The sequence below is a fragment of the Lachancea thermotolerans genome (assembly GCF_000142805.1).
Source record: "Lachancea thermotolerans CBS 6340 chromosome G complete sequence".
Taxonomy (NCBI): Eukaryota; Fungi; Ascomycota; class Saccharomycetes; order Saccharomycetales; family Saccharomycetaceae; genus Lachancea; species Lachancea thermotolerans.
The window spans coordinates 178,022-204,954 of record NC_013083.1 but is presented as its reverse complement, the minus strand read 5'-3'; the positions used below and the strand labels follow the sequence as shown (position 1 = coordinate 204,954).

General features: G+C 49.9%; 16 protein-coding genes and 1 non-coding gene across 17 annotated transcripts; 10 read left to right on the top strand and 7 right to left on the bottom strand.

The window, feature by feature from the left end:
* Positions 1–13: 13 nt before the first annotated feature.
* On the top strand, positions 14–670 carry SPP2 (spliceosome ATPase-activating subunit SPP2; the record flags this gene model as incomplete). The annotated part of the gene is made up of 1 exon (XM_002555106.1): positions 14–670. One exon carries the CDS (start codon positions 14–16, stop codon positions 668–670), a length of 657 nt encoding a protein of 218 aa, XP_002555152.1.
* Positions 671–748: 78 nt separating this feature from the next.
* On the bottom strand, positions 749–2,530 carry MDM32 (Mdm32p; the record flags this gene model as incomplete). Its single annotated transcript, XM_002555105.1, has 1 exon — positions 749–2,530. One exon carries the CDS (start codon positions 2,528–2,530, stop codon positions 749–751), a length of 1,782 nt encoding a protein of 593 aa, XP_002555151.1.
* Positions 2,531–2,749: 219 nt separating this feature from the next.
* On the top strand, positions 2,750–3,565 carry PNO1 (Pno1p; the record flags this gene model as incomplete). Its single annotated transcript, XM_002555104.1, has 1 exon — positions 2,750–3,565. One exon carries the CDS (start codon positions 2,750–2,752, stop codon positions 3,563–3,565), a length of 816 nt encoding a protein of 271 aa, XP_002555150.1.
* Positions 3,566–3,767: 202 nt separating this feature from the next.
* Positions 3,768–6,161, top strand: ELG1 (Elg1p; the record flags this gene model as incomplete). Its single annotated transcript, XM_002555103.1, has 1 exon — positions 3,768–6,161. One exon carries the CDS (start codon positions 3,768–3,770, stop codon positions 6,159–6,161), a length of 2,394 nt encoding a protein of 797 aa, XP_002555149.1.
* A 32-nt stretch (positions 6,162–6,193) lies between these two features.
* On the bottom strand, positions 6,194–7,186 carry SPT3 (transcriptional regulator SPT3; the record flags this gene model as incomplete). Its single annotated transcript, XM_002555102.1, has 1 exon — positions 6,194–7,186. The coding sequence occupies one exon, from the start codon at positions 7,184–7,186 to the stop codon at positions 6,194–6,196; it is 993 nt and encodes a 330-aa protein (XP_002555148.1).
* Positions 7,187–7,367: 181 nt separating this feature from the next.
* Positions 7,368–8,297, top strand: THI80 (thiamine diphosphokinase; the record flags this gene model as incomplete). The annotated part of the gene is made up of 1 exon (XM_002555101.1): positions 7,368–8,297. One exon carries the CDS (start codon positions 7,368–7,370, stop codon positions 8,295–8,297), a length of 930 nt encoding a protein of 309 aa, XP_002555147.1.
* Positions 8,298–9,053: 756 nt separating this feature from the next.
* On the top strand, positions 9,054–9,124 carry KLTH0G02486r. The gene has a single exon. It is a non-coding gene; the product is annotated as a tRNA-Gly (tRNA).
* A 697-nt stretch (positions 9,125–9,821) lies between these two features.
* LSC1 (succinate--CoA ligase (GDP-forming) subunit alpha) lies at positions 9,822–10,802 on the bottom strand (the record flags this gene model as incomplete). Its single annotated transcript, XM_002555100.1, has 1 exon — positions 9,822–10,802. The coding sequence occupies one exon, from the start codon at positions 10,800–10,802 to the stop codon at positions 9,822–9,824; it is 981 nt and encodes a 326-aa protein (XP_002555146.1).
* A 992-nt stretch (positions 10,803–11,794) lies between these two features.
* CAF130 (CCR4-NOT core subunit CAF130) lies at positions 11,795–15,136 on the top strand (the record flags this gene model as incomplete). Its single annotated transcript, XM_002555099.1, has 1 exon — positions 11,795–15,136. The coding sequence occupies one exon, from the start codon at positions 11,795–11,797 to the stop codon at positions 15,134–15,136; it is 3,342 nt and encodes a 1,113-aa protein (XP_002555145.1).
* Positions 15,137–15,318: 182 nt separating this feature from the next.
* KLTH0G02420g (aldo/keto reductase family protein) lies at positions 15,319–16,188 on the top strand (the record flags this gene model as incomplete). Its single annotated transcript, XM_002555098.1, has 1 exon — positions 15,319–16,188. The coding sequence occupies one exon, from the start codon at positions 15,319–15,321 to the stop codon at positions 16,186–16,188; it is 870 nt and encodes a 289-aa protein (XP_002555144.1).
* Positions 16,189–16,580: 392 nt separating this feature from the next.
* Positions 16,581–17,969, bottom strand: URN1 (Urn1p; the record flags this gene model as incomplete). The annotated part of the gene is made up of 1 exon (XM_002555097.1): positions 16,581–17,969. The coding sequence occupies one exon, from the start codon at positions 17,967–17,969 to the stop codon at positions 16,581–16,583; it is 1,389 nt and encodes a 462-aa protein (XP_002555143.1).
* A 269-nt stretch (positions 17,970–18,238) lies between these two features.
* On the top strand, positions 18,239–18,994 carry PRE9 (proteasome core particle subunit alpha 3; the record flags this gene model as incomplete). Its single annotated transcript, XM_002555096.1, has 1 exon — positions 18,239–18,994. One exon carries the CDS (start codon positions 18,239–18,241, stop codon positions 18,992–18,994), a length of 756 nt encoding a protein of 251 aa, XP_002555142.1.
* A 191-nt stretch (positions 18,995–19,185) lies between these two features.
* On the top strand, positions 19,186–19,735 carry MAY24 (May24p; the record flags this gene model as incomplete). Its single annotated transcript, XM_002555095.1, has 3 exons — positions 19,186–19,190; positions 19,262–19,555; positions 19,612–19,735. The coding sequence occupies 3 exons, from the start codon at positions 19,186–19,188 to the stop codon at positions 19,733–19,735; spliced, it is 423 nt and encodes a 140-aa protein (XP_002555141.1).
* A 135-nt stretch (positions 19,736–19,870) lies between these two features.
* Positions 19,871–20,572, top strand: KLTH0G02332g (SH3 domain-containing protein; the record flags this gene model as incomplete). Its single annotated transcript, XM_002555094.1, has 1 exon — positions 19,871–20,572. The coding sequence occupies one exon, from the start codon at positions 19,871–19,873 to the stop codon at positions 20,570–20,572; it is 702 nt and encodes a 233-aa protein (XP_002555140.1).
* Positions 20,573–20,687: 115 nt separating this feature from the next.
* NCA2 (Nca2p) lies at positions 20,688–22,505 on the bottom strand (the record flags this gene model as incomplete). The annotated part of the gene is made up of 1 exon (XM_002555093.1): positions 20,688–22,505. The coding sequence occupies one exon, from the start codon at positions 22,503–22,505 to the stop codon at positions 20,688–20,690; it is 1,818 nt and encodes a 605-aa protein (XP_002555139.1).
* A 230-nt stretch (positions 22,506–22,735) lies between these two features.
* On the bottom strand, positions 22,736–23,308 carry KLTH0G02288g (KLTH0G02288p; the record flags this gene model as incomplete). The annotated part of the gene is made up of 1 exon (XM_002555092.1): positions 22,736–23,308. One exon carries the CDS (start codon positions 23,306–23,308, stop codon positions 22,736–22,738), a length of 573 nt encoding a protein of 190 aa, XP_002555138.1.
* A 1,049-nt stretch (positions 23,309–24,357) lies between these two features.
* Positions 24,358–26,292, bottom strand: KLTH0G02266g (MFS transporter; the record flags this gene model as incomplete). Its single annotated transcript, XM_002555091.1, has 1 exon — positions 24,358–26,292. The coding sequence occupies one exon, from the start codon at positions 26,290–26,292 to the stop codon at positions 24,358–24,360; it is 1,935 nt and encodes a 644-aa protein (XP_002555137.1).
* Between the last annotated feature and the right edge of the window lie 641 nt (positions 26,293–26,933).

Below are 26,933 nucleotides of genomic sequence, written 5' to 3'. Positions count from 1 at the left end.
CAAAGAGTGAGCTATGGTTGGCTTCTCGATTAACCTCAAAGCTGGGAAAGTAAGCAAGAAGACAGCGAGTTCAGAGAAGAAAAAGAAGAGAGCAAATATCTTTAATGACGCCGACGCAAATAAAGTACCGAAGTCTAAAATACGAATCACTCACATCGATGAGCATCAAAATTCAGCAGAGCCACAACTTGTTATAAAACCCCCACCTGCCAACAAAGGGTGGAACGTGCCGATTGTAGACGAAAATGGACGAGATGAGGAGAGTTTAGGATACGGCTTGAATCAAAGCACATCTGGAGCGCGAGACCTCAGGAGGCAACATAATCGCGAAGCCTTAGCGCTATCAAGAAAACCAAACTCTGTTGTTCACCTACCAACAGAAACAGCGCAAGAAGAATATGAGACTGTCCCTGTCGAAGAGTTTGGTGACGCGCTTCTCCGCGGAATGGGTTGGAATGGCGAACTTGAAAATGAGGTAGTAGCAAAATCAGCAGGCAAATCTAAACCAGTTCTTCCGCACGAACAATTTCGGCCATCTTTGCTTGGGCTTGGCGCTAAAGCATCTCAAAATACGGTGTCGGAAGGAATAAATAAGTCAGAGCCGTTTCTACCCATTATCAAAGTGAGTAGGCGGAGGGGAAAACCCATTGAGGAGCAGCAGCTGACCTAGCCGTGCATTTAAAGGCTATTAAAACGTTGACATATACACAGCGTTACTTCGTTATATCCATGAATTCCGGAAATCCGCTCAAACCATCGCACCTAAACCCAAAATCATCAGTTGTGAAGCAACTGTGGTGCCCCAGACTCGCTTCCAATCATTCTTTTTCCTGTGTTCCCATTCTTCCACCATCCGCATCAAATCAACATGGAGCTCCATGCTTAATGTATCATATATCCCTGTTTCCCGGAACAGGACCAAATCCTTTAGCTCATCGATATTTTTAACGATACGCGACCTTAGTACTATCTCGTTGTTGTTATGAACGGGTTGGTCATGATATTTGATGATTTCTTGGCCGGGGCGGTTGGGGTCTTCATACTCTGGCCACTTGACGTTCGATGGAATAACAGTTGTGTCAGGATATGACTTGTTTTTCTTGATGGAGACATTTGCTATGTTGTTCCAAATTGAATTTGTGTTTTGGATGTCCATGAAAGAGTGGAACAGGCCTCTCTGGGTATTAACGAATGCAATCAGAGGCCTCAGTTCATCCAAAGTTGCGAGAGCATCTCCATTGCTCAGTTTTGGTTCCTCTGAAGGATAGCGCGCCATCAAGTCTTTAAATTTGAACTTCATATCCATCACAATATACCTGTTCTCGTCATAATCGTAGTCTTCGTCTTCAGGAATATCTGGGAGCATTACATCTGCAATAATTTCGACTTGGCCATCTTCAACCCAATTGAACGAGTTGCTCTTGTCGAGGCCAAGATCTTTAACGGATATCTCATCTAATCGTAAGCGAGTGATTCGTTTCCAAGGGGATAGGTCATGCTCAAAATCTTGTAAGTATGCAAGTTTATGCTGGCGCTTGTGGACACTGAAAAGCGAGTGGTTAATAGCGCCTGTCACAACATTGGCATTAAAAAAGTCTATCAACGCCCACTTAAAGCGAAGTTGCGGTAAGTCCATATTGTAAATCGACATCCTGTAATTCTGGTTCAGGTTTCTATCAAGAACATTGATGCAGCTGTCACGAACCTTCACCTTCCCAAGGTGATAACGCGGGTTGGAAAACCAAGAGATCAAGAGATCCTGGTCCACGCCTTGGCCCAGCGCCACTTCACCCTTCATTCCGTAGAGAGTAAGATCGTTTATAAGTCCGTGGCCGCGAAACCACTTGGTAAAGGAAAGCGTGATGTCGATCTGGTTAAAATCGAGAGAAAAGCTCAAGGCTTCTGAGCTATCTTCCTTTCTCAGTCCCTCGCCCTGCGAAGGACTCGAGCTCTTCAGCTTCACCTGTTTAAAGCTAATACACCCCCTCCTCCATTCTGGGACCAGAGCGTCCCGGAATTGAATGTCGCAGTCGTCAACGTAGTCGTTCAGTAGATTTCCAACAAACTTGCCGACCATTTCCTTGGCAAAAACGGTGTTGAATGTGAACAGAAGCAGCGATACAAACGTAGTGGTACCCAGCACCACCCACAATATCTGAGAAATAACCAGCCATGAGAATATTGTGCTGAGCTCATCTGTACTAAACGGCCTGTTGCCTCGTATCAGGAACCACTTGGTTTTTATTGTGAATCTCTCAAAGAAATTTGTCGCTTCAGAAAGCAACTTCTGCTTCGTCAATCGTTGCTGATTCTTCTGTAGCAGAATGTTTTGCGTGTGCAAGAAGTCTGTGTTCTTAGAGAGCTCGTTCAGGTCCTTTTTCGTGGAGTAAAGTCGGTTTGTGACACATAGCTTGGCCTGGGGCCTAAGATTATAGTATTTGTTCAGACCACATAAGCCGTAGACGCATGTTCTCGATACATTAGGGCGAGTCGATAAAACCCGTAGATGTCTTCTAGCATTTGATATCATGCTAGCCTTTCTCCCTCGCGGTCGTTCATCTGTGGACTAATAATGGGATTCTTCAGCACCTTTTTCATATCTTACCCTCGGAATAGCTATTTTTGCAGCTTGGTGCTCAACCTTATACCGAGGGCAGACATCCTAAGCGAAGAAAAATTTTAGAGATGAGATAGAAAAAGATCCGATGAGCTTCTGCATCTGGAAAATTTGGGACGAGAAGCTGACATTATGGTGGCACCTACGGCTCTGAAAAAGGCTCAAAACGATACTGCGGGCTCCAATACCGCAGGTAGCACAAACTCCAGAATATTTGGCCTCGAAAACACTCAGCAGATTGACGAGGATGATGACGATGAGGTTTTGGTAGATGCACAAGAGGCCTCAGAAGGCGCCGCTGCTCCAGAAGACAAAACCGTGGAATCAAATTCAGTGGTCCTTGATGAGCAAGGAAAGCCTAGGTTTGCGTCTGCGGCGGCCTCTGGCGAGATGAAAGTGAAGCCGGAATCCAGAAAAGTCCCTGTTCCCCCACACAGAATGACGCCGCTAAGAAACAACTGGACCAAAATATACCCACCTCTGGTCGACCACCTTAAGCTACAAGTCCGTATGAATCTCAAAACGAAGACTGTGGAGTTAAGAACGCATCCTAAGCACACTACAGACCCTGGTGCACTGCAGAAGGGCGCAGACTTCATTAAGGCCTTTACCTTGGGTTTCGACTTGGACGATGCCATCGCACTGTTGAGGTTGGATGACCTTTACATCGAGACTTTCGAAATCAAAGACGTCAAGACCTTAAACGGTGACCATCTCTCCAGAGCTATCGGTAGAATCGCGGGTAAAGACGGTAAAACAAAATTCGCCATTGAGAATGCTACCAGGACCAGAATCGTGCTCGCAGACTCCAAGATTCATATACTGGGTGGTTTCACACATATTAGAATGGCCCGTGAGTCCGTGGTCAGTCTCATCTTGGGTTCGCCACCAGGAAAGGTATACGGTAACCTACGTACCGTGGCTTCTAGGTTAAAAGAGCGCTATTGAGTAACTCTGGGATGGTTGCGGGTAAATCCTACGCGTTATTTAGCTATGTACACTAGGTTCAAGTCATTGTAATATCAACGCTAAAGGCGTTTTGGTAATTCGTCACGTGCCAGAGCTACAGCACTGTTTTCGCGTCTCATCGCGTTAAAATAATCAAGGCTTCCGGGTATTACACATATCTACTTATCCACCACAGGTAGTGATGACTTCGCCCACGCCTCGGAAAACGGTGAGGTTGGGGACTCTACTGAGTGGAAACCGGAAGCCTAAAATTGAATTGGCCAGCGACTTGCACTCTGACGTCTCAACAGACGATTTCTTAGATAGTATTGAGACCTCAGGCATTATAGACTACGACAATAACTGGACCACCGGCGATTCCTCACCTCTTAGAATTGAACTGAACAACCAGAAAATTAGTTGCGCCACCGACGATGTTCATTTACCACAAAGAGAACCGCCACACCGTACTAGCTTGCCTTTTGTGGGTGATTGTGAGATTATAGCGGAGCCAGGAACACCGAAACTCACGGTCAAACAAATCCTATCCGGTAAGAGCCAGCCTGGGTTAGGCAACAAAAAAACACAGCCTTCTTCCAAGACTAGCTGTTCCAAGTCTGAAGATCTGGAAGTGATTCATATTAGCGACTCCGGCAAAAACAGAGAAACACACGAACGCATAATGTCAGGGCTCACTTGCACCAAAAAGACTTCAGTAAAAAAGCTATTTGACAACTTTCAAAAGCGGAACAGAAATCAGGAAGAGTATCAGGAAATTGATGAGGTCGAACTTGTATCGACGACACCTGTGAAGCCTTTACATGAAGTGTCGTCGCTAGATTCTATGGAAACGCCACTACCAGCGTCACAGAATGTCACTGATAATACTGACTACATTAATGCTCGCCCGCTGTCACTGAAAAAGAAGAACAAAAGCGCTCCTGAACTGGTACTCAACTTCGACCCTCACGAATACAAGTCGCTTAATTTATCAAACAAGCAGTCCAAAACGGCACTACAAACTCTTGGTTTGGAAGCGTCAGGGAGACGATGCTCAAACAAAATATGGACAGAGGACTTCGAGCCTCACGATGTCGAGAATGTTATATTGAATGATAATCTCAAGCGTGATGTACATAGCTGGTTGGATAAGGCTTTCAAAAAATTGCGAAAGAAAACTACCAGGAACAAGCTTCGGAAGAAGAAGGTTGAGGCTGATGACGAGATGGACTTTTTTGTGGTCGATGACGATCTCGAGGAGGGTGATGAACAAGAGGAAGAGTTCGTGCCTTTGATGATTTTAAGCGGAGAGGCTGTTGGAAAGACCACGCTTCTGAAGTCTCTGATGAACTCCTACTCTGGTCAGATCTTTGAAATCAATGCATCAGGGAACCGAGGGAAAAGGGACTTCCTACAGAGTGTACTAGATTTCTCAACAACACATTATGTTAAGGACAAAGGATCTAAAGGGTTGATTCTTTTTGATGATGTTGATGTCTTGTTTAGAGAGCGAGACAAGCTGTTTTGGAACGCAGTTGAAAAGCTCCTGATCAAGGCCAGGAGGCCAGTGGTTTTAATTTGCAGAGATATCAATTATATTCCCCTGAATATTCTACAAGTTGCACAAGAAGAAAATTCGCTATTCCAAGCCAAGGCAATCGATTTTCCAAAAGCTGTAGATCAATTGCAGCAATTTTTAACATCTCGAGGTCTCTTGTGGCCTCGCGAGTTTCTAGAGCACATTATTAAACTCAATATGTGCGATATAAGGAAGTGCCTTATGGAGCTCCAATGGATGTCTCTATCTGACCACACGTCAGAGAGAACAGTGGAACCTGTGGTGCCGCCGCAGGATATCGCCTCTGCGCTATTCAGCTCTACTCTCTTATCAGAACAGGATGTTATTTTGAGAGGTATTCAGTGGAAGTCTAATTTAGAGCAAGATCGTGATTCCACCGTATATTTCGCGAGTAAATCCAAAGATTTTGTGTCTTTCTCTGACGAGCAAAAACTTGCATTCGACTATATGGTCGACTATAAACAACATTTGCATGACTCTTTGAAGCGCCCGCTCATGCCATTTGAAATGGACGTTACGGAGTACCTTCGCAGCAGGGTTTTCGATCCCAACGAACAACAAGAATGCGGTAATCATATTTTTCAGAAAGCTGCCATGGAAACAATACACTACCTAAAGAGCAGAGTCTCCGAGACGGCCTCCTTCAACGAAGATCATGGAGGAAATGCTAGAATGACTAGGAACTCAAGAAAAGTTAAAGAAATTATGGATAGATTTTCGGAGAACGGCGATCACGTAAGGTCATCGTTTAATGACTACTTTATGAACCTCACATCCGTAATGACCAGAAGCCAAATATGCCAAGATGTCATACCGCTAGTGTGTGAAGTGGCTAAACATGATAAAGCGCGAAAGGCGCAGAACAGACTAATATACCAAAATGCCATGACAGGGGTGCCTCCCGAAAATGAAAGGGAGGTGGTAATAAGGCTTCTCCAAGAGCATGCCTTTTACCCAATTTGGTTCAAAGGGGAACCAGACCTGTTGTTGAGCGCTTGGAGCTTTCGTCCTCTGTAATGATTGATACAAGATGCTGTACACGGTTTTTTTCACATAATAGCTGGCCTAGAGCTTAATCTTCCGCCTTTGAAATTAGTTAGTGCCCTGTGTTTCATATCTATTGTCTGTAGAGCGCGCCAGGCGTCTTCGACATGCTTTGGTTTTAATGGATTCACCACGTTATCCGGACCATCGAATAGTCTTTTTTTGCGTTCCCTGGTAGAGTCTTGAACAACGTCTGGTTGTGATTTTTGAGACTTATCTTTCTTTAATTGCAAAAGCTCTTCGCGCTTCTTGAACTTCAATGCAGTCTCAGTAAGAGCGCATACGATCTCGAATGTTAAAAACCCGAGAATATCGATCACATCATCATGGGGTTTTCCTTCGGTTAACTGTGTAATCCCAGACCAGTCCTTGAATCTTTTGCCTTTACGGAATGTAAAGCTTGCTTGACGACAATCAGACCAATGCACATATTCCTCCTTGGTCATGTCACGCGTCCTATCGTCGGCCATCTTCAGTCTCTTCAAAGTCGCTACATTGGCCTCTCTTTCATCTTCGTCAAGATCATCAGCATCTTCGTTTGTCTCTAGAGGTTGCTCATTGAACATGAACTGTAGTTCCCAAGGAAGTTTTATTTGAGATTTCTTGACGCGCATCATGTTGCCCCCGTCTTTGTCGCCTTTCTTGTCATCCTCCTCGACGGCACCTTCAGGTCCATCTCCCCCTCCTCCACTGTTGCCTCCGGCTGCTGCATTGGCGTCTTGATCTTTGGCGTTTTTACGAAGGTCCTTCCATGATAGGTACGTCCTAAGTCTGTTAACCTTCGCTCTGTCATGCCTGATCAAGAAAATAACATCTTCGGGCAGAATGCTTTTACTTCCCCTTGAATGCGCTGTCTTGTTTGATTGTAGCAAAATCTCTATTACCTGCCCCCGCACAATATCCTCTATTAAGCATGTAGTTTCAACTGGCGGATCGTTATTCTCCCCAGAGACAAACATCATCTGTTGGATTTCGACTCGGTATTTATATTTGTCCATCTTTCCGACAAAAGAAGTGGTGCACGAGCCTTGCTTGCCTTAAGCGTGCGAGCTTTTTGTGCTTTGTATGATAAACTTATAAAGCCAACCTCGTTGAGCTTAAAGTTACTTAACATCAGTTTTTTTCAACTGCACTACTTAATACAAACCTACTCAATCTTTAAACAGCGCTTGCACAGGAATGGAAAGCGTTGTGGAGAATACAGAGGAGCTGCAGTTCCAGCCGCCAGCTTACTCACATGTTCTTGACTTGAATGGGTTTCTTTCACCGCATCAAAATGACTCTGCATTGTTGATTTTGAATCAAAAGATCATGGTAACTGGTGTGTTCGAAAAGCTATGGAGAAACTACTTTTTGCATGTTTGCGCAGACGGAGGCGCCAACAGACTGTATGAATACTTTGATAACGATGAGGACCGCTCGAGACATATCCCCGACTACATTGTTGGCGATTTAGACTCTGTTAGAGAAGATGTTCTGCGCTTTTATATTCAGAAGGGTGTAGCCATCATTCGTCAAACGTCGCAGTATGCGACGGACTTTACGAAGAGTCTTCAATTGATCTCGCTTCATTTCTTCTCCTCTTCTTTTCACAAGGTTACACGGTCTTCGGGGATAGACACGAATTATGGTATAGAAGATTGCCACGGTATTCATACGCTTTACCACTCGGAGCGAAAAATCTGGGTAGACCGTGACGTGGATCTCCTGGTTCTTAATGCCATAGACGGGAGGTTTGACCAGACTATTCACTCCATAACACAGCTGTATGCCACTGCCAGAACAGATGCGTATTATCGTCTTTGCTACCTGACAACAACGGACCTCATAATGCTTGTTCCTACAGGCGGGGCTCTAATCAAATACAGCAAAAAGTTCAAAGAAGAATGTATAAAAAACTGTGGCCTCCTACCTGTTGGGAAGCCGTCGGTTATCAGGGCAACACGCGGCCTGAAATGGGATGTCGAAAACTGGCCAACAAGCATCATATCCGGGAAGGTCAGTAGCAGCAATAGATTTGTAGGGGATACCTGCTGCTTTTTTGACGTGGAAGACCCTATGGTTTTGAATATCGAGCTCAACCTGGAAAAGCTATCGATGTTCATGTGATAACGTGAAACCGAGGAATATGCGGTGCTGAAATAGTGTAAGATATACAGCTTCAAGCTCGACTGTAATTTAATGGACAAATGTTTTGATAAGATGGGCTGATAGAGATTATGGCTACTTTCTGACGTACCAGTTAGCTGGCTAGGTACTTCTGGTACTCAAGCTACATTTTTCGTGCTAGGAACACGGCATAAGGAAGTTGCCCATAAATGCCACTTTCAGAACGAACTTCACTAGGGTATTCCACGTATAAAAATTACATGTATTTATTAGACACAAGGAGCCCGAAGTGAGGAGCTGCAAACGGTCAATTTGCCAGATAGCGTGCATTGAAGTTTGTGGTTTGGCTATTATTGGCTACGCTGTAAGTAGCTTATGCCTCGTGTCTATTATTGCTCTGCTCAGAATATCGAGCTCATTCAGGTCTAGCAAGTGAATTTTATGCGAGAGATAAAAGAAGCGCGAGAATAATAAACTGTAGTTCTCAAAACAGATATCCTTCAGCGTTCGGAGTCCAAAATATAGATACCCAAGATATACGTGCGAGGGAGCATTTCCTCGCTATAATTTATTACCAAAGAGATACGAGCGAAATAGGTGAATTGCTGCTCGCGGTCAATACTTCTATTTCAGACCTCAACTCCGCGCGTAAGTAACAGTACAATAAGGGGGGGGACGTGTTCTATTGGAGTCCTTACTAACTACTTTAGTTGTTTTCTTATAATCCCCCTTGTGCGCAACTTATTGCAATAACGCGCGCGAGTGGTTTAGTGGTAAAATCCAAGTTTCCCATACTTGGGCCCCGGGTTCGATTCCCGGTTCGCGCAAATTTTTTTTCATTTTTAATTATCAAATAATTGTTCGGCCAGAAGTGTATGCGCCGGAGCGGGGGCCATCTCTGAAGTTGTGGTTCTAATATGGCCAAAGCTTGGACTTAAGCTACTACCTAGTTTTTTTTTTTTTCATTCTTGTTGATCATTTATCAGTGCATAACTTATTGACATGAAGACAGGCTAGGCTTTGATCGATTGCTTTTTTGGCGCTCGTCCTTCCGAACATATTTGGCGAACAATTAGCATACCTTGCTCAGCGTCTCTCGCGCGTCCGTCCCTTTTCATAGCCGCGAAGTAGTTTCTTGCCGACCGGGTGGAATTCGACAGACTTGGTGTATGCCAACCTCTTAAAGAACTGCACTGGAAGCGGTTCTGGGTCAATGATGCGAAACAAATGACCAGCATATACTAAACCTATATAGGGTGGATGCAATTGCAACAGCTGACAAGCATTAACCGACCTTGGAGTTTTGTCGCGCCTCGAGCATGATAATTCTGCTAGAAGTGCAATCACTTAACAGTCCCTCGCCCGCTGCGGCAACGCGAGGGCTCTCACCAGCACAAATAGCCTTTCCAGGCTCGTGGCGAAGAGAGGGCTTCGCACCTAAGAACTACATGCACACTCAATCGATACAAAGCATTTTTTTTTTGACTCGCATGATACTCATTTCTAAACACGAACATCAATGCGTTACAACTTGGCAAATTCATCCAACAAAGCCTTACCCAGATGACCAGGAGACTCGACGACAGCGACGCCGGCATCTCTCAGAGCAGCCTTCTTTGACTCCGCGTCAGTGCCAGAACCCTCGACGATAGCGCCCGAGTGGCCCATTCTAACACCCTTCATTTGGCCAGCCACGGCGCCCGCAATGAAAGAAGCAACGGGCATTGGGTTGGAGCGCGTCAAGTTGAACTCTTTCAGGAATTGGGCGGCCTCAATCTCGGCCTTACCGCCGATCTCGCCCAGCATGACAATACCCTCGGTGGCAGGGTCCTCCATGAAGTATTTCAGCGTGTCAATGAAGTCAGTACCTGGGAAGGCATCACCACCCATGCCGATGACTAGCGTCTGGCCCAAGCCGGTGATGGTGGTCTGCTGCACAGCCTCGTAGGTCAGGGTGCCCGACTTGGAGACAATGCCTATCTTGCCGGGCTTGAAGATCCTGGAGGGCTGGATGCCAATACGCACGCGGGCCTCGGGGGAGATAATGCCCGGGCAGTTAGGGCCCACCAGACGTGTCTTCTGCTGCGACTTGAGCATCTCCGCGACGTACAGCATGTCGTGCTGCGGAATACCCTCGGTGATGGACACAGCCAGCGGAATCTCGGCCTCGATGGCCTCGCGGATCGCCTTTGCCGCAATGGGTGGGGGCACGAAGATCCCGGTCGCGGTCGCGCCGGTCTGCTTCATGGCCTCGGCCACAGTCGCGAACACGGGCTGGCCCAGATGCGTCTGCCCGGCCTTCTTGGGGTTGGTGCCGCCCACGATGTTGGTGCCGTACTCCTGCGACAGTTTCGCGTGGAACGTGGCCTGCTTGCCCGTGAATCCCTGGATGATCACCTTAGTATCCTTAGTGAGACGCAGGTTCCCGATTGTCTTGTCGTATGGCACAGTCTCCCTCGAGAAGCATCTGCTGGCGAGCCTCCTGCTGGCGGCTGTTCTGAGCATGGTGTTGGTGGCGGTGGTAGTGTGTGCACGGGGTATCTAGTGATTCTGCAATCCGAATCGCTAGAGCAATTGAAATCTATCGCGACCGCTCTATAACTACGCTAACACTGCGTTGGTCTGGAACTGTTGAATGGCCTGACCTTTGGCTTGAGATCGGTTGTTCAAAATCTTCGAACTTCCTTGTACCTGTCGCGTTTTAACTTCTCTGGGGCCTGTTTGTTCCAGCTAGTCTCTGATAGGTTCATTTGGTGCGGGAACGCAGATCCGGTCGTACGGGGTGTGCCAGTGGAGGATAAAGTGATATCGGGCGGGCCAAAGCACAAAGGGACCATGCACGTGATTGTTCCGATTTCGTCCGATGCATGTGACTCACGTGACGAACTCTTATCTCCGTCCCGCCTCCGTCGGACCTCCGCGATGTTTCCGCAATGTTTCCAGGATGTTTCCTGCTCGATGTTTCCACAGTGCCGGGAACGCGCCAAGCGATCTGAGCGACGGAGAAATCACAGTGTACGCGTCCTGGGAAGTCAGGCGGCGCGCTGAGAGCGCTGTGGTAAACACAGATGGAGTCCTAGAAAAGGTTCTTGTCACGTGCTTTTGGTGGGAAGCACTACGCCGCAGCGTGGTTCGCGCCCTGTGGTACGGTTCCCGCGCATTTCGTCGACTAACGCTGCCACGCTGATGAATCTGCAGTACTTGCCGGTTATTTGGCATTATTCCTGGACCAGTTCTTATATAGCGCGGCGATGCATTGTTCTTCGTGACATGCCATGCGGCGCACATCGCTGCTGGATCCGCGTGATCTCTCTTCCGGAAACAGAGCCGTCATTAGCGAGGGAGCCGTTGAGTACTCGAGTACAGGTACTCGGGACCTGTACTCGAACCTCGTATTCTGTCACGTGGTATATTCGTTGCGTGTATAGTGATGTATCCGCGCTTAAAACCAAAAGTGGCGAGGACCCAGGCCAATCCTTCGGCGAGCCGAACCGCCCATGGTTAGAAAGAAGAGAAGCGCTGTGATTAGCGATCCTCCGAGGAGGCCTTCAGCCCTCCCGGCGCCTGCTGAACCAAACGGTACCCCGGGCTCGCCGGTAGGTCAACCGTCGCGCGAGCCACGTGCGTTCACAGACATCGATGCCCAGGAAAAGCTAGTGCTCGGGCTGTTCACCACGCGGCCCGGCCTGTCCACGCTGAGGCTCTACTATGAACTCTCGTGCGGGCGGGTGAACCTGCTCCGCTACAAGAAGTGGCAGCAGTCTAAGCCACAAAGGGTGTCCGATGCGGCGTATAAGAGAATGGTCAAACGGTGGACGAGCTCCACGGAACACGTCGGACTGCTCATGGACCACTTTCTCCGGAACGACAACTGGGCCCTTGACTACGCAAGCTTCTACTCGCCTGCGCACAAACTGTCCGTGGCCTTCCTCCTCGATCCAGAGACCGAAGTGCTGGTCATCGACGATGAGTATAACTTGCTTCTCGATTTCGCACTCCAGTGCCGCGCGCTCGTGGAGCAGCTGCTGAATCAGATAGACCTGCCGTCTCTGCTCGCCAAGTGCGCCTACGGCCACGGCCGACTTTTCCAGCTCTGTGGTCGTTACGTCTGGTACACTTTTAGCGCGGAGCAGTTCGACGAGGCGCAGGATATCTGCTACAAATACCTGTCGGTTCTGACCGACAAACTCACCGCGCAGCAAGATCTCATACCGCAGATCCAGCCCTTGTTTGAAATCATCAGTTCCAGCAAGGCCAGCCATTGGGTTTACGGGGACGGTCTGTTCACAGAGAACCCAGAAAGCGATTCAAACAGCGACTCGGACCATTGGCCTCAGAAAAGGTTATCGGCGCAAGAACGCGTGTATTCGTTTGATTTGAAAGACGACGGTACGCTAGAAGCGTCCAATGTTTTCAACAGGACTCGCCGGAGGCACCAAGCCCTCTACCAAGTTCTGAACCTGCAAAAGCAGAACACAGCGCCTCTTTTAAGCTCGCAGTTCTTCACGCTGTGTGCGCTGGTCGACCCAGTCACCCAGCCTACCCCGAACGACTCGCACATTGTCTCGATAGACCTGCTCTCAGACATGTTTCTCGGGCTGCTGTACTCTGAGATCAATGAGTTGCACATTGACTGGCGGTTTCATGTGTGCTTTAACCTACAAAAAATTGTACAAGCTACACTACCGAGACTGAACTGCCACGACTTCCAGAGGCTCAACTCTGTCAACAACAGTGACGACTCCATTGACTGGAGGCGAAACCTGCACAAATGGCTCCCGCAAGGCCTCAACACGCAGGATCTGGAACTCATTTATATGATCGACATTTTGGCGATATACATTATCCACAAGCTTTATCGTGACCTTCCTGCTCAGATGAATCCGTTCCTAGCATCCATGATATCCCTTTGGAAAAACCTCACCTTCGTTGTTCTTCTTGGGCTGGAAATCGACCGCTTTGAGGAAGAGCAGGAGACGTTCAGCACACCGGTTTTGGTCCGGGCGGCTATTCGAGGCTCATCGGCGCTGCGAAGCGTTGTGGCAACCATCCTAAACGGCCACGTTGAGTACAAACGCCATGACTTCCAGCATGAACCTATAAATATATTCATGTCCCCACATGGACGAAAACTGTGTCATGGCGCGCTATACACCGATGTGCGTTCTCACGCTGCGGCGATGCTGGCTCTCGGAATAGAGTTAGAGGACGTAACGAACTTACTGAGCGACCTCCAGCCGGGTGACAGATTTGACGAGGATGTCAAATATATGTTCGATTACGAATATGACAACTATAACGAGGTTGATACAGAGGAGCTAGACGAGGATGAACTTGAGGATGTTGAATCCCGCGAACGCATCAAAGAAATGAGAGCTTACTACAAGCGGTGCCATTGCCAGTTCGACGACGACGAGCTATTGCCTGAGGATGAGGAAGACGGCCGACCAGACGCTTCCCCTTATCGCGTGACTAGAGACGCGCCGCCAGATAATAATGTTAAACTATCAAACACATCGAAGCCAATGGCACTTCGTTCACAGAAAGACAGCGTCGAGTTTGACTTTAATGGCCGCGACTGGAGGGGCATTCCCCGCGGACTGAACTTCTATTTCAATGAAAACTACGAGTTCGAGAAGCATCTGTCTTCAGGACAGGCCCATTCATTGATGTGCAACGCTGCAGAAAAGAAGCTTCCCTTGGAGGAGGGGACGCAGCTGTTGAGGGTTATCGCGACATGCGTAGCCAAAGAACAGGAGCTCACAGTCTTGCGCTCTGCTCTTCTTTTGGGGGAAACCCCGGAGTCAGAAAACCATTCCACGCTGGTCGCAGATGGTGACTTGACTACAGATTTTGTCTACGAAAAGTGGTGCGAGAACTCTATGTTCGAAAAGATCTTGTTTCATAATGAGACTCTCGTGTGGAGAATGATGGATGAAATGCTCATGTGCAGCGGGTACCGCAGGGTGCTGATATGGTTTATTACTCATTTGGAGGTCAGCAATTCCATGATAGAGTACATATACACCTTAGTTTTGGGAAACCGAGGAGAAAAGGCAGCTTCTGACGGGGACTACGCCAAGGTACCTTTTTCAAGGCAGGGCGCTATTGTCCTCTCAGACATCGAGATAAAAATGCTTTTGCAGGAGTTTTTCACCAATGCCGCCATCTTCTTCTCTAAGCAGCTGCGAGAGTCGCTAGGCGATGGGGAAGATGATGAGGACCAAGGAGATGATGAGAAAGGGTCGGGCATTTCGCCACATGTTGTCGGGCTCATGAAGCTTGTTTGCTACATGGTGAAGAGCCTCATGCAAAAGGAGATGTTTGACTTTAAAGATCCCGATTATATCTTCGAGCTCCAAACTCTTCTCATGAGCTGGATATGCATTTTGCCAGAGGCAAGAGACCTATTTTTTGCGTTGCGTTCCCTGGTGGACGAACAATCACAAAACATAAAACTGGAGTCCGAATCAATCGCTTCTGCGTGCGAGCCCGATTCCCAGTCCGAACCTCAATTACCACAAGGAACTCACGCGGAACTTGAACCCGAAGCAACACATGCAGTATCCATATACAACAAAAAGTTAATGTCGTTGCTGCCGCCGGCAGCGGGAACCGAAAATAGCGCCATCACCGCCTTGAGAAGCTTCATCAGCAAGCACTCTTTAACTACGAAGACAGCTCTTTTTGGACGTCGTGTAATTAGTCAAGACGACACTATTATGCCCATGTACATGTCTGACAGAGAAATGGACAACCGCCAATTCTTGGCCGAGTTCGGTATTGACTACAACGACTTTGTTGATGGAGCTTACGATTCAGATTTTGTGTATGATTAGGTCATGAGAGATATTTGTTATAGAAGTTGCTATTAAGAAGACTTCTTCTTGATGAATAATATGGTTGCCGAAAAGTTGCTCTTGAGCAAACTAAGTATATAAACCGCCGAACATGAGAAGAATAATGCCTGTCGAAGCTTGAAGGTTATCGATCAAGTTACTAGATTGTATAAACTATCAAAATGAGCATCACCGCATCCACTACAAAAACATTGACAAACGGAGTCAAAATCCCAGTTCTAGGGTTTGGTACCTACGAAACACCTAAAGAGAAGGCAGAGAGCATTGTGCACGCTGCTTTCAAGCAAGGATACAGACATGTCGACACCGCTCAGCTGTACGAGAACGAGAGGGAATGTGCCACTGCTGTTGCCAAATTTTTGAAAGAATCTCCAAAGGTTTCTAGAGACCAGGTGTTTTACACTACCAAGGTCGCCGGCGACAACCACGGTTATGAGAAAGCCAAGAAGTCGATCATTGAGTCGCTCGAGATGGCTAAGGAGCTCGAGTACGTGGACCTCTTCTTGATTCACAACCCTTGCGCGGAAACTGAAAAGCGTCTTGGGACATACAAAGCGCTACAAGAGTTTTACAAAGCTGGTAAAATCAAGGCTATCGGTGTTTCCAGCTACAGTATCAAGCACTTGGAGGAGCTTTATTCTTGGGAGGGACTTGAGGTCAAGCCCATGGTAAACCAGTTTGAGCTGAATCCTTGGCTAACAAGAAAAGATCTCGTTAAGTACTGTAAAGAGAGAGACCTCGTGATTGAGGCCTTCTCTCCTATTACCAGATCAAAGCGTTTCTCAGACCCCGTTGTACAGAAGCTGCTGAAAGAGTCGTACCCTGGCCGCACCCCAGCTCAGCTCTTAATCAGATGGTCGCTGCAGATGGGTTTTGTTCCTTTGCCTAAGTCCGTCCACGAAGACCGCGCGGAGTCCAATTTGCATGCACTCGACTTCGAGATCAGTGCCGAAGATATGAAGACTTTGACACATGATGGCGAACACTTCCTCGCTCAACCGGGCTTCGACCCAATTGAAACCGAGGATTAAACAAGAGTTATGACAGGGCCAATGTGCATTTTAAGTATTTGAATAGAATTCAACGATATCATGACTGAATTGTTAAAACTTTTCTTCTGGGTTGGCTGTTAATGCAGCTTCCACCCAAATATTCCGAAGTGTCTTCTGAGTTGTTTTACTTCCAGAAAGCCGACCACTATGGCAGCGGGTAACTTTATTCACAATAAGGACAAGAAGCGCGCATCGTAGACATTCGGCCGCAACCCTTAATGAAGAAACTGAAGCACAGGCAGGACACCTGACTATGGGAGGCTAGATACGGCCAGAGCTGCTAGAGCTGCCGTCTCGCATTAAACTTGGTTGTATTTCGCGTTGATAGCCCCAGTAAAAAAACTTATGAAAGAAACATCTGCGCGCACATTTCAAACTTCACTATTTAGCTGTTTTAGAAACTCCTTCAAGGCGGTGGTTTTTTGTTTAATTCCCAACACATAATACTGAACTTCGTCTTGAAGTGCCTTGCTAACCCCATGTATGTCAATACAATCTTCTAGCCTTAGCAGTTGGGACTCAATAGCAAACCCGCTAGTTGGCAGATCCTGCTGAGAGAGAACAGATTCTAGTTGTTCTATGTTTCGAAACCCTTTCATGATAAGCTTTCTCCTGGTCTTCAAAAACTTCACTAAAACCTCTAACCTTTGTTCCTCTGTCATGTTTTTATAGTAAAACAGCAGCTTTGATAAAAATTCGTCTTGCTGCTTTTTGCCGAGAGATTCTTTTATCTTGAACTGCTTGAACAGTTGCTTCTGTTCGCTTCTTAAGTCTCTTGGAAGTGTAGAGGGCGCAACTTCTGCTTTAGACACGATATGCGCCAAGTAATGATAACGAGTAGGTTCTAATTCATCGGTGCTTGTATCGTCATCATCACCATCACCATCCGAGGAGACAGCTTGGTGCGCTGGATCCTCTATAACATCTTCAAGTTTGACTTTTGCAACGCACCAGTCTTCAAAAAGCTCTCTGCGTTCCGCATCACTTGCAACTTGATAGAACAATGGATTATCGCAGATCTTTTTTGACTGCATATTCCAAGTTGAGTATGGGTCTAGATCGTACTCATCAAAAAGAGAAGTAAACATCTGTTTGGTTGCTTCATTGTATTGATGGGATGCGGCGTTGAGGTCTTCAATATCTGAATTGGAACCTTCGTTGTCACTATGCACCTCTTTTTCAGCATTTATCTCGTCACTTGAGTCCCCATCTTCGTCAGAGCTTTCATAGGCTGAAATCAAAGTCCGAACAGCCTGTGAAGGTTCCTCAGTAGCATTTGAGGGCTCCCCGGCAGTGTGTGACGGCTCCTCAGCAGCCTCTATAACTTCAGAGCCCTCGGGAACACCCCTGCTTTGCTTCAGGTTATTGATATCCTCCAGAAGCTCTTGATACACATCTCTTTCCCCTATGTCGAACCCCCTGGCCGTTGCCAGAAGTAAAACCAACTTGTTTTTATCGACGAGTGACAAGATTCTTAAAGATTCTTCGTCCTCGATGTCCCACCGCGACTCCTCTGTTGAGCTCTTGTAGAAAAACCGCTGCCCATTTTCGCAGACGGACAAAACCCAGTCATTTGACAATGGCACTACAAATGTAACACCGGGGTCCACTCTTCGACTCTTACTTCTGAAGCTCTGAGATTCCTCGAAATCGTCTGGTTTGTCAGTTGTAGAACGCTTTGTATTCACATTGTAGTAATACTTTGTGCCATCAGGCGTTTTGTACTCTCGCCAGTACCGCGGCATTTTCCTCGGGTGCATAAAATCAGCAGCTTCTACAGAAGCATTTTGGCGCTTTGCAAGTAAATTTATAACGAGTACTTGCAGGGTTTAAGTTCTCGGCTCTACGTCTTCTTTTGTTCAAAATGAAATATCACCAGATCCGGGTAAGATGTTCACTAAAGCCTGAAATTTCAAGAAGGTGGCGAATACACACGAGTTCACGTACCCTATATCAAGCGAAAGTTCAATTTGAAGGCTTCGCATCAAGGCATTGACAGAAGTCTATCTTACCGAACTTAATATCCAACATGGGATCCAGGAGGTTTGATTCTAGAACAACTATTTTTTCTCCGGAAGGGCGTTTGTATCAAGTTGAATATGCCCTTGAGTCCATATCACACGCAGGGACAGCCATAGGAGTCATGGCAAAGGATGGGATCGTGTTGGCAGCAGAGAGAAAGGTCACAAGCAAACTGCTGGAACAGGGCAGCTCGAGCGAAAAGCTTTATAAGTTGAACGATAACATCACAGTGGCTGTCGCAGGCCTAACCGCAGATGCCGAAATCCTAATAAACACGGCGCGGCTATTCGCACAAAACTACCTGAAGTCTTATAACGAGGAGATTCCCGTGGAGATTCTGGTAAGACGCCTCAGCGATGTCAAGCAGGGCTACACGCAACATGGTGGTCTGAGACCTTTTGGTGCATCATTTATCTACGCGGGCTACGACGACCGCTACGGATACCAGTTATACACTTCCAACCCATCAGGCAACTATTCTGGATGGAAGGCGATCAGTGTGGGAGCTAACACATCTGCTGCTCAAACTCTGCTGCAGATGGACTACAAAGATGACATTACAGTTGAGGAGGCCACAGAGCTTGCGCTCAAAACACTGTCTAAAACCACAGACTCGAGCACCCTGACCCCAGAACGCGTTGAGTTTTCGACAATCACGAAGCTCGACAATGGCAAAATCGCACAGAAAATCTTCAAGCCACAGGAGATCGAGACTCTGTTGAACAAAACAGGTGTCACGAAGAAAGAGAACGACGATGAGTAATTCATCCATATATGCAAACAACGCCTCAAGCCTGAATCTCCTGCTCTTGTGTTATCATCGTTCTTAGCGATACATATAATATGTAAACTAAAGCACTTTTCTTTATTGAGTTTAACTTCTTGCTTGGCTGAGCAAGGCTGGCGGTTAGCGGAGCGCCTGCTGAAGAGATTGATGCTGTTTAGTTACTGCATATGAAGTATGTCTAAAGGTTACACAGGCCTCTTGCTGTCCCTTCCGCTTCATTTCAACTAACGTTTTTGCGCGCAGGTCCTTTGTCACCATAGGTGATGTTCCAATTGGCTATACTACCCCGAAGTTCCCTTCGTTGTTTTGGCCTATCAACAACAAAAGGTATACGTTATCTTACCTTTACTACACAAATGACATCTGGAAGTTTACGGTCTTTTGGACCTTGATATTGTTCATGGGTTTTTATACAGCTGCTGGCTTGTGGGCCAGCATATCTCACAGAAAAAAAGCCAGCGGCCTGTGGATCATGGCGTTTTACATCCTAGTTGGCGGGTTTCAAGCTCTAGCTGCAGGCACTGTTACAGGTTTAATGTATGTGAATTGTTGTCGATGATTAGATTGGCTCAGCGATACTAACTATTACAAAGCCTTGCCGTCACCTATAAGGCAGGACTATTTGAAATGTCCACATGGATTCCTTTGTGCTCTGCAGTTGTCCTTATTCTTTTCCATGTGAGCACCACGTACTCGATGGCCGGGATCATCATATAATTTAGCACGTGATGCGCATTTGAAGTTCGGTTATTTTTGAAGTCAGGGCTATGCCAATACCGTACTTAGAACTTCTTAGAATAAGTTTACAGGGAATCAGCTTTGTCGAACTTTCTTCACCGAAGATACCAAGAAATGTCTGCCTCTTCTATCAACCGTTCTCTGTCTACTGTAAGAACTGAGCTTGAGTTCCTCCGCGAGTCTGATGTGATAACCGAGAACTCGTACAGGGACATTTTGTCTGCGCTGCCTGAACGCTACGACCCTAGCCGTGGCCCACAGCAGCCATCAGCCACGCAAGGGGAGTTCGTAGAGGCTATATACGCTTTCCAAGCGCAGCAGGATGGAGACCTGAATTTGCAAGTGGGAGATAAAGTTGAGGTCTTAGAGAAGCCTTCTCCGGAATGGTTTAAGGGTAAGTGCAACGGTCGTGTTGGCATGTTTCCTTCGAACTATGTGAAGCCAGCCTTCTCTGGCTCTACCACAACTGAGCGTCCTGTTGTTCCACCACCCCCACAGTACCAGTCGCAGCAGCTTGTCCCTCAGCAGACGAATGCGAGCGCGCAGTCAGCCTACTCGCAACCACCCTTTCCTCCTTCATCAACAAACTACTACCAACCTCCGCCACAGCAATACCCACAGCAATACCCACAGCAGCAATACTATCAAGCGCAACAGGCGCCAGTTGCAGCACCTGTTGCAGCGCCTGCTGCACAACAGGGCCACAGCTCTCAGGCCAGTAGTGCGTTCAAAAAGTTTGGCGGTAAATTAGGAAATGCTGCGGTATTCGGTGCTGGTGCTACAATTGGCTCTGATATCGTGAATAGCATCTTCTAGTTTCTAGGATCTTTCCTTTTGGAATATACTCAAATATGACATAGATATTAAATGCTAGGATAAGCTTTATGTGGAATATGGTCATGAGAATATATAGAAGCCAACTACGTTTCCTTCAGAGGTACCTGCCGTACACATGATAAATTCTGTTCACTACGTTTAACCGGGCTGTGTTGTTTAGACCTGGGTCGACGAGCTCGCCAACATCCCTGGTCCATTGGCCCCTGTATTTCTTGGGCACTAGCTTTTCACCGTAGCGCCGGGCAGACACCACTTCCAATGCTAACAAACCAGTGTTAAGATCTTTGTCAGAGCTTTCGATTTCAGAGACATTATAGTTTAAAAGTCTCTCGATATTGTTCATGCTGGACATGAGTCTGAATCTGAATTGAGCAACGTTCGACCAGATGCGGCCGAGTTTGCTCAAACGGTAGATGCACGTCCAGATGCTGTAGACTATCAATAGGGCGGGAGACATAGCCACAACCCCAAAGACAAGTTGCTGCGAAGATAGCAGTTTGTCGATACCATTTAGTGCCAATGATGCATCTACTTTGGTCTTTTGGATTTGTATCAACAAAGAGCGCACAAGTTTCCCGGTCAAAATGTTCTTAACCGGGTGGTGGATTTGACGCTCATATATTTGCATAAACTCTGTGAGATCCCCGTTTTCCACCTGCACCGCTAAGGCGTCAGTGTTGACGTGGCCATCTGAGTTTTCTGCTACCAACTGGACTACCATTCTTGTCAAAGAGCTAAACTCAGAGTCTAGAGAGCCCTTGGAAGCAACTGCGATCGACGGCTGGGATTCATCGTGACGAACAGTGCTCCACACTTGCTGGAGGGGTGTCCAAATCCAATTTTGAATCAAACCCGCGCAAAAGTCGACAACGTTCTCCTGGAAGAACTGAAGGATTTTATCCCTGGACTGCCACAAAGCGAACGCTGAGGAAGGCCCATAGGCCAGTGAGCATAGCAATGTAGGCCAATACCGGGTGAGGAATCCTGGCGCCTGTATTTTGGAGGCTGGCGCCAGTGTCATTACTTCGGGCATTACGGCGAGGAGCGCTTTTTCGGAACCGCCAGGAGAGCTCGCGCGACTATGGTTAAAAAATGTGGAGAGAAGGGCGACGCGGGCCTCGGTGTCACGGGTGGCAGGGAACTGCGTCATCAACGCGCCAAGCCGGGACGCCGTACTATTGAAAAGCGTGTCAGCCGCCTGCCGGCGGGTTCCTACTTCATCGCGCACGGCCGCCAGCGGCAGCGCCCACAGGGAGGAAACAACTTTTTTTGCATCGCGGGGAACCCCAACAAGCTGGAAGTTGTGGACCATAACCATCTTCCTGCACTGCTCCACCAGCCTATGGTACCAGGCCGTCCCGATCGAGCGAGCCTCCAGAGACCCCATTGCCCGCCAAGAGGCGCTTCGTGAGACGTCGTTTTTGACGGCATTGGCCTCGTGGACCAGGCGTTGTGGTGCGACCTGCAGGGCATAGAGAAGTGACCAGCGCGTGCTATCGTGGATCTCGGAGTAGTACTGTGCCGTGTCGTGCACCAGCGGCAGCTGGTCGAGTGACTTTTGCACGACGCAGTAATAAAGGCAGACGGTGACGTACTGGATGATAGCCGCCCGCACTGGGCCTTCCACGTTGTCGGAGACGGCGACGAAATCGGAGGGCGCATCCTCTTGGAGGGACTCGAGAACAGACTTCAAGAGCTTGATGTTGGGGAGGCGGACGCGTCTCTGGCGAAGGCTCGCGGTCAAGGCCACCACCTCGTTTTTCACGAGCCACAGCTGGTCCTGCAGCTTCTTCAACTGATCGCTGTTGCTGCTACTGTGGTCTTGGCCCACGAACGAAGACTGCTGGAGCGCGAGCTCCAGCTTTGCGTCTATGTCTTCAAAAGCGTCTAGCACAAATTGGTCTGTGAACATCGTTAGCCAGCGTTTCCAGCGGCTGAAGCGTTGTGCTCCTCTGGGATTGAGAACAATGTTTAAGGGCAGGTAGAGCAAGGGACCGAAAAATTGAATACAAGAACATCACGGCGCACGGGAGGGTTACGAATGGTGGTGAAGAGCAGTTTACTATTAACTATGCTTATTATGTAGCTGCAGCGCCTTCGCATTGCATAGCGGGGGCTATGTGAGCCGTGCGATTTTGTTCATTAGTTGTGCGCGTCCAAGGTCGCGGGCGGCGCGACGCCGGTAAGAGAGCAGAGTAAGAAAACGAAAATTAGAAGGCGGGGCCACGACGGGCTCACAACCGCGGCGCCATTCCTCTGGCTGCTGCCGCTGGTTGAGTTATGGTGGCCGCGGGTGCCGGCATGACCGGCTGCGGCGCCCGCCGCGGCGCCTCCGGCAGCGCCGCCGTAGGTGCCACTGGAGCTACCGCCGTAGGTGCCACTGGAGCTACCGCCGTAGTAGCCGCCAGAACCACTGTTGCTTGAGCTGCTGGACCCGCTGGAGCTGCCGCCCTTACTACTGGAACCACTGGACCCGCTGGAGCTGCCGCCCTTACTACTGGAACCACTGGACCCGCTGGAGCTACCGCTGGACCCGCTGGAGCTGCCACCCTTGCCGCTGCTGCCGCTGCTGCTGTGGCCGGCGCTGGCATGCCCCGCGCTGCCCTTGCGCATCTCGGGCTGCGGCAGCCCGCACTCGGGCGACAGCACCGGCACAACGGCCCCGGACGCGCCAAGCGTGTGGCAGCTGGGTATGAGACTTTGGTTTCTGAACATGTGGGAACGAAGAGATGAAGGTTTTTCTTTTGGTTTTCGGCTGAAAGATTGCCGATCAGATGGGTTACAATGGGACCTGAACTTCCACAACTCAATGCCCTGTCGTCTGCCCGTGTGCTTATAAATGCTTATCCGCGCCGCCCAGGATGCGACTTCCTGCTTCTTGAAATGAGGCTAAGTACCGGTACTTGCCAAGCCTGGTCTCGAGATCTCAGCGCAAGATTTCTTGGTAAATCAGCCCTGTTCTTTGTTGATTGCGAAGCGCCGGAAACTCTTCCTTGGCTGCAGCAGCGGACGGAGAAACACGCCGGAAAAAAAAACACTCTGCAAGTGCCGCGATAATGGTGCGGCTTATGAAAAACACAGGGACTGCGAGAAACGTGGGAAACGACCAAGCCGCACGGCCCGAATCTCGCACCACCACGTCTATCTTCAAACAGACGCACGACAACCACCATCTTTCCGTGGCCACTTTGGCGCCAACTTCCCCTGTGCTTGGGCAAACCGCCGACTCGAGCGCGCTGTAGTCTCTGCCACGGCTGCGCCGGGTTCCGTTATCCTGATAGTTCCGAGGCCAAGACCCTCGATGCGTCGCTTTGTACGCACACAGGGCTGAAGGGTCTATTTTTTTTTCTATGACGTAGATGGGGCTATGCGATGTTATGCTCAGCCGCGCGGCTGGTGTGCAGGCAGGAAGTCCGGCTAATGACTAGGGGCCGGAAGGCGCGCGGGCGCGGCGCAGAGAGCGGATCCGCCGTCTCTGTTTGATGTAGTGGGTTTTCGCCCGGCGCTCACCAGGTACTCAGCGGGCCCTCGCGCGGCCTGGCCATTGAATGGCGAAAGACGTATCATCTTGCACGAGGTCACGTGAGTGCGTACGTGGCAGCAGCCTGGAGAGAAATAGATAGTCTTGTGGGGTGGAAAGCGCAGGATCTTGGATATTTTCGTACATATTGATTATTAACGTTGCGCTGGTGGTGATGGCGGCGGTTACGTAAGGATTATAGCCGCGGGGCGTGCGGCGCGCGCGGGCCGGCAGCAGTGCTGCTCTATTCCATGCCGGAGAAGGCATAGTTCTTCTTGGACAGCTTCGCGCGCAGGTCCTTGCCCCAGTGGAAGAATGCAAAGGGAATGGCGACCATGGCCGTCGAGATGAAGGCTAGCAACCAACTGGCCCAGTGCAGGCCCAGCTTGTGGTACATCTGCTCCGTGAACAGCGGGAAGGCGGCTCCACCCGCGGAACGCAGGAAGACCTTGGTGGCCAGGGCACTGGACGCGTAGACCGCGTAACAGTCGATGATGTAGTTGTTCAGAGAGTAGTAGATGAGCACCATGCCGTAGCCGAAGGCCAGACCCGAGGACGCGGGCCCGACCCAGATGATGTGCTTGTAGGCGGTGGCACCGAGGATCCACAGGGCGATGGCCGCGAAGGGCGCGCCTATCATGGCGCCCAACAGACGGTCCTCGGGCGTGGGTTTGCGGCGGCGCGTGATCTTGATGTACTGGTTCTCGCAGAAGGTGGTGGTGGCCAACGCGACGGACGCGCCGATCAGGATCGGAATCAGCATCAGGCCGATCAGGTTGTCCTTGTAGCCGTACAGCTCGCCGAAGATGACGGGGTACGCGAAGAAAAACGCGTACAGCAGCGAGTAGATGAGGCACACGTAGAAGCACATGAGATCCAGCACGGGCTCCGTGACGGCCAGGTACAGTGGACGCAGCAGACAATCCTGGACCATCTCGCGCACACTGAGGCCCTGGGCCTCCTGCTCGGTCATGATCTTGGGGTTGCCGGTCTCCTTACGCAGGCGCGCGGCACGGCGCTTCAGGATCACGGGCGCGAACGTCTCGGGGATGAGCGCCACGATGATCCACATCACGCCTGCGAACGCCATGTTGACCCAAAAGATCAGATCCATGCGGTTCGTGGCCACGGAGATAAACCCGTTAACGAGCGGGCCGAACACAGGCCCACAGTAGGGCGCGTACGCGAAGAACGCGATGGCACGGCCACGCGTCTCGGGAGGGAACATGTCTGCGATCGAACCGCCCACGAGACACAGCCCGGACGACGACCACACGCCGCACAGGAACCGGCACGCGAGCAGGCACCCGATGTTGGGCGCCAGCGCGCAGGGGATGTTGAAGATGACGTAGAGACCCAGCGAGATGAAGTAAGCGACACGGCGCCCGAGCAAGTCCGACACGGGCGACCAGATCAGAGGACCCAGCGAGAAACCGAGCACCATTAACGAACAGGTCAGAATCGACACTTCCTGCGACACGTGGAACTTGTCGCTCACCGTGCCCAGACCACCGGTGATGCACGCGGAGCCGTACGCGACCGCGATGACCAGGATCGACAGCAGGATCGTGTACACCCAACGCAGCCACAGGGGCCAGTTGTGGGGATTTTCGGGGTCGCCTGTCACGAACGTCACAAACTCGATCTCAGGGTCTAGCTCGGGCGCGCCGGCGGCAGCGCCCTCGCCCTCGCCCTCGCCGGATCCGGACCCGGACTTGGACCCGTGGTCGGAAAGCGTGAGTTTCTGTTCGTTCTCGGAGCCGGCATCGGACCCGCGGCGTCTCGCGGCCGCGCCCTCGCGCATCACGCGCGTGCGCGTCCGCGACACCGCGGATTGCGTCCGGCCCAGCGATTGCAGCGTTGCCACGGGCACCAGCCCCGTGGCGGTCTCCAGAGTGTATTCCTCAGGGAAGATGGCGGCGCCGCCCTTGCCAGTCGTGGGCGCGTTGACGTCCGGCAGCGGCGCCTCGGGTGTCACACCCATGTCTTGTAGCGATTTCACGGTCTCTGTAGGGACCAGACGGAGCCGGTCGGAGCCGACCGCGGACGAAGCTGACGCGGACGACCGGCGCCCCGCGCGCCGGGCGCTGGTCGCGTCCGACGGCACGTACGTCTGGGGCACCTGCGTGTATGAGTCGCGCGAGTTGAAGGAGTTGATGGATTCTTGATCCGAGTCCATGTGGAGCTGCGATAGCGCAAGTGTGTGTGTATGGGTTGCGATGGAGTGGAGGTCAGAGCCAGGCCAGAAGACACCTAGCCGCGCATTGTCTGCGCTTATATATATCCAGCAACGCAGCAGGGTCGCGGTTGCGCTGGAAAAAGCCGCAACCCGGGCCGCTGCTAAGGCACGCGCCGGGCGGCGACATTTTTTTATTTTTTTTCTTTGCCTAGGGTTCAGCCCGGAGCCCGCGAGCGCGCACTGCGCTGCGCTGGCGAGACCAGCCGCATGCATATTTCGCGCGGGGTGTCTGGGTGGACCCCGGCCCGAGGCCTTGTGCACGTGACCAGACACTGCCTCGGCAGCGGTAGCCCCGGCGACCGCTGCGGGTAAGCGGCCCAGGCGTAAACACGCGCAGAACGAAAAGACCGCGTCTCGGAAAGACCGCACAGGGTCTTTTGTGGCGGGTGCATTAAACGCCGCAGCGGACGGCATGGCAACCGCAGCCGCCAGCAGCTTGGCACTGCCGAAAACGGGTAAAAGACAACAGTGAGCAATTACGGAACGAAAATCAACAGAAAAGGCCGGGTGCGAGCCCGCAGCTGATTCAGCGCACAGCCTCGTCACGTGGGACAAGAGGGTTTTATGGGTCTGGATCAGGC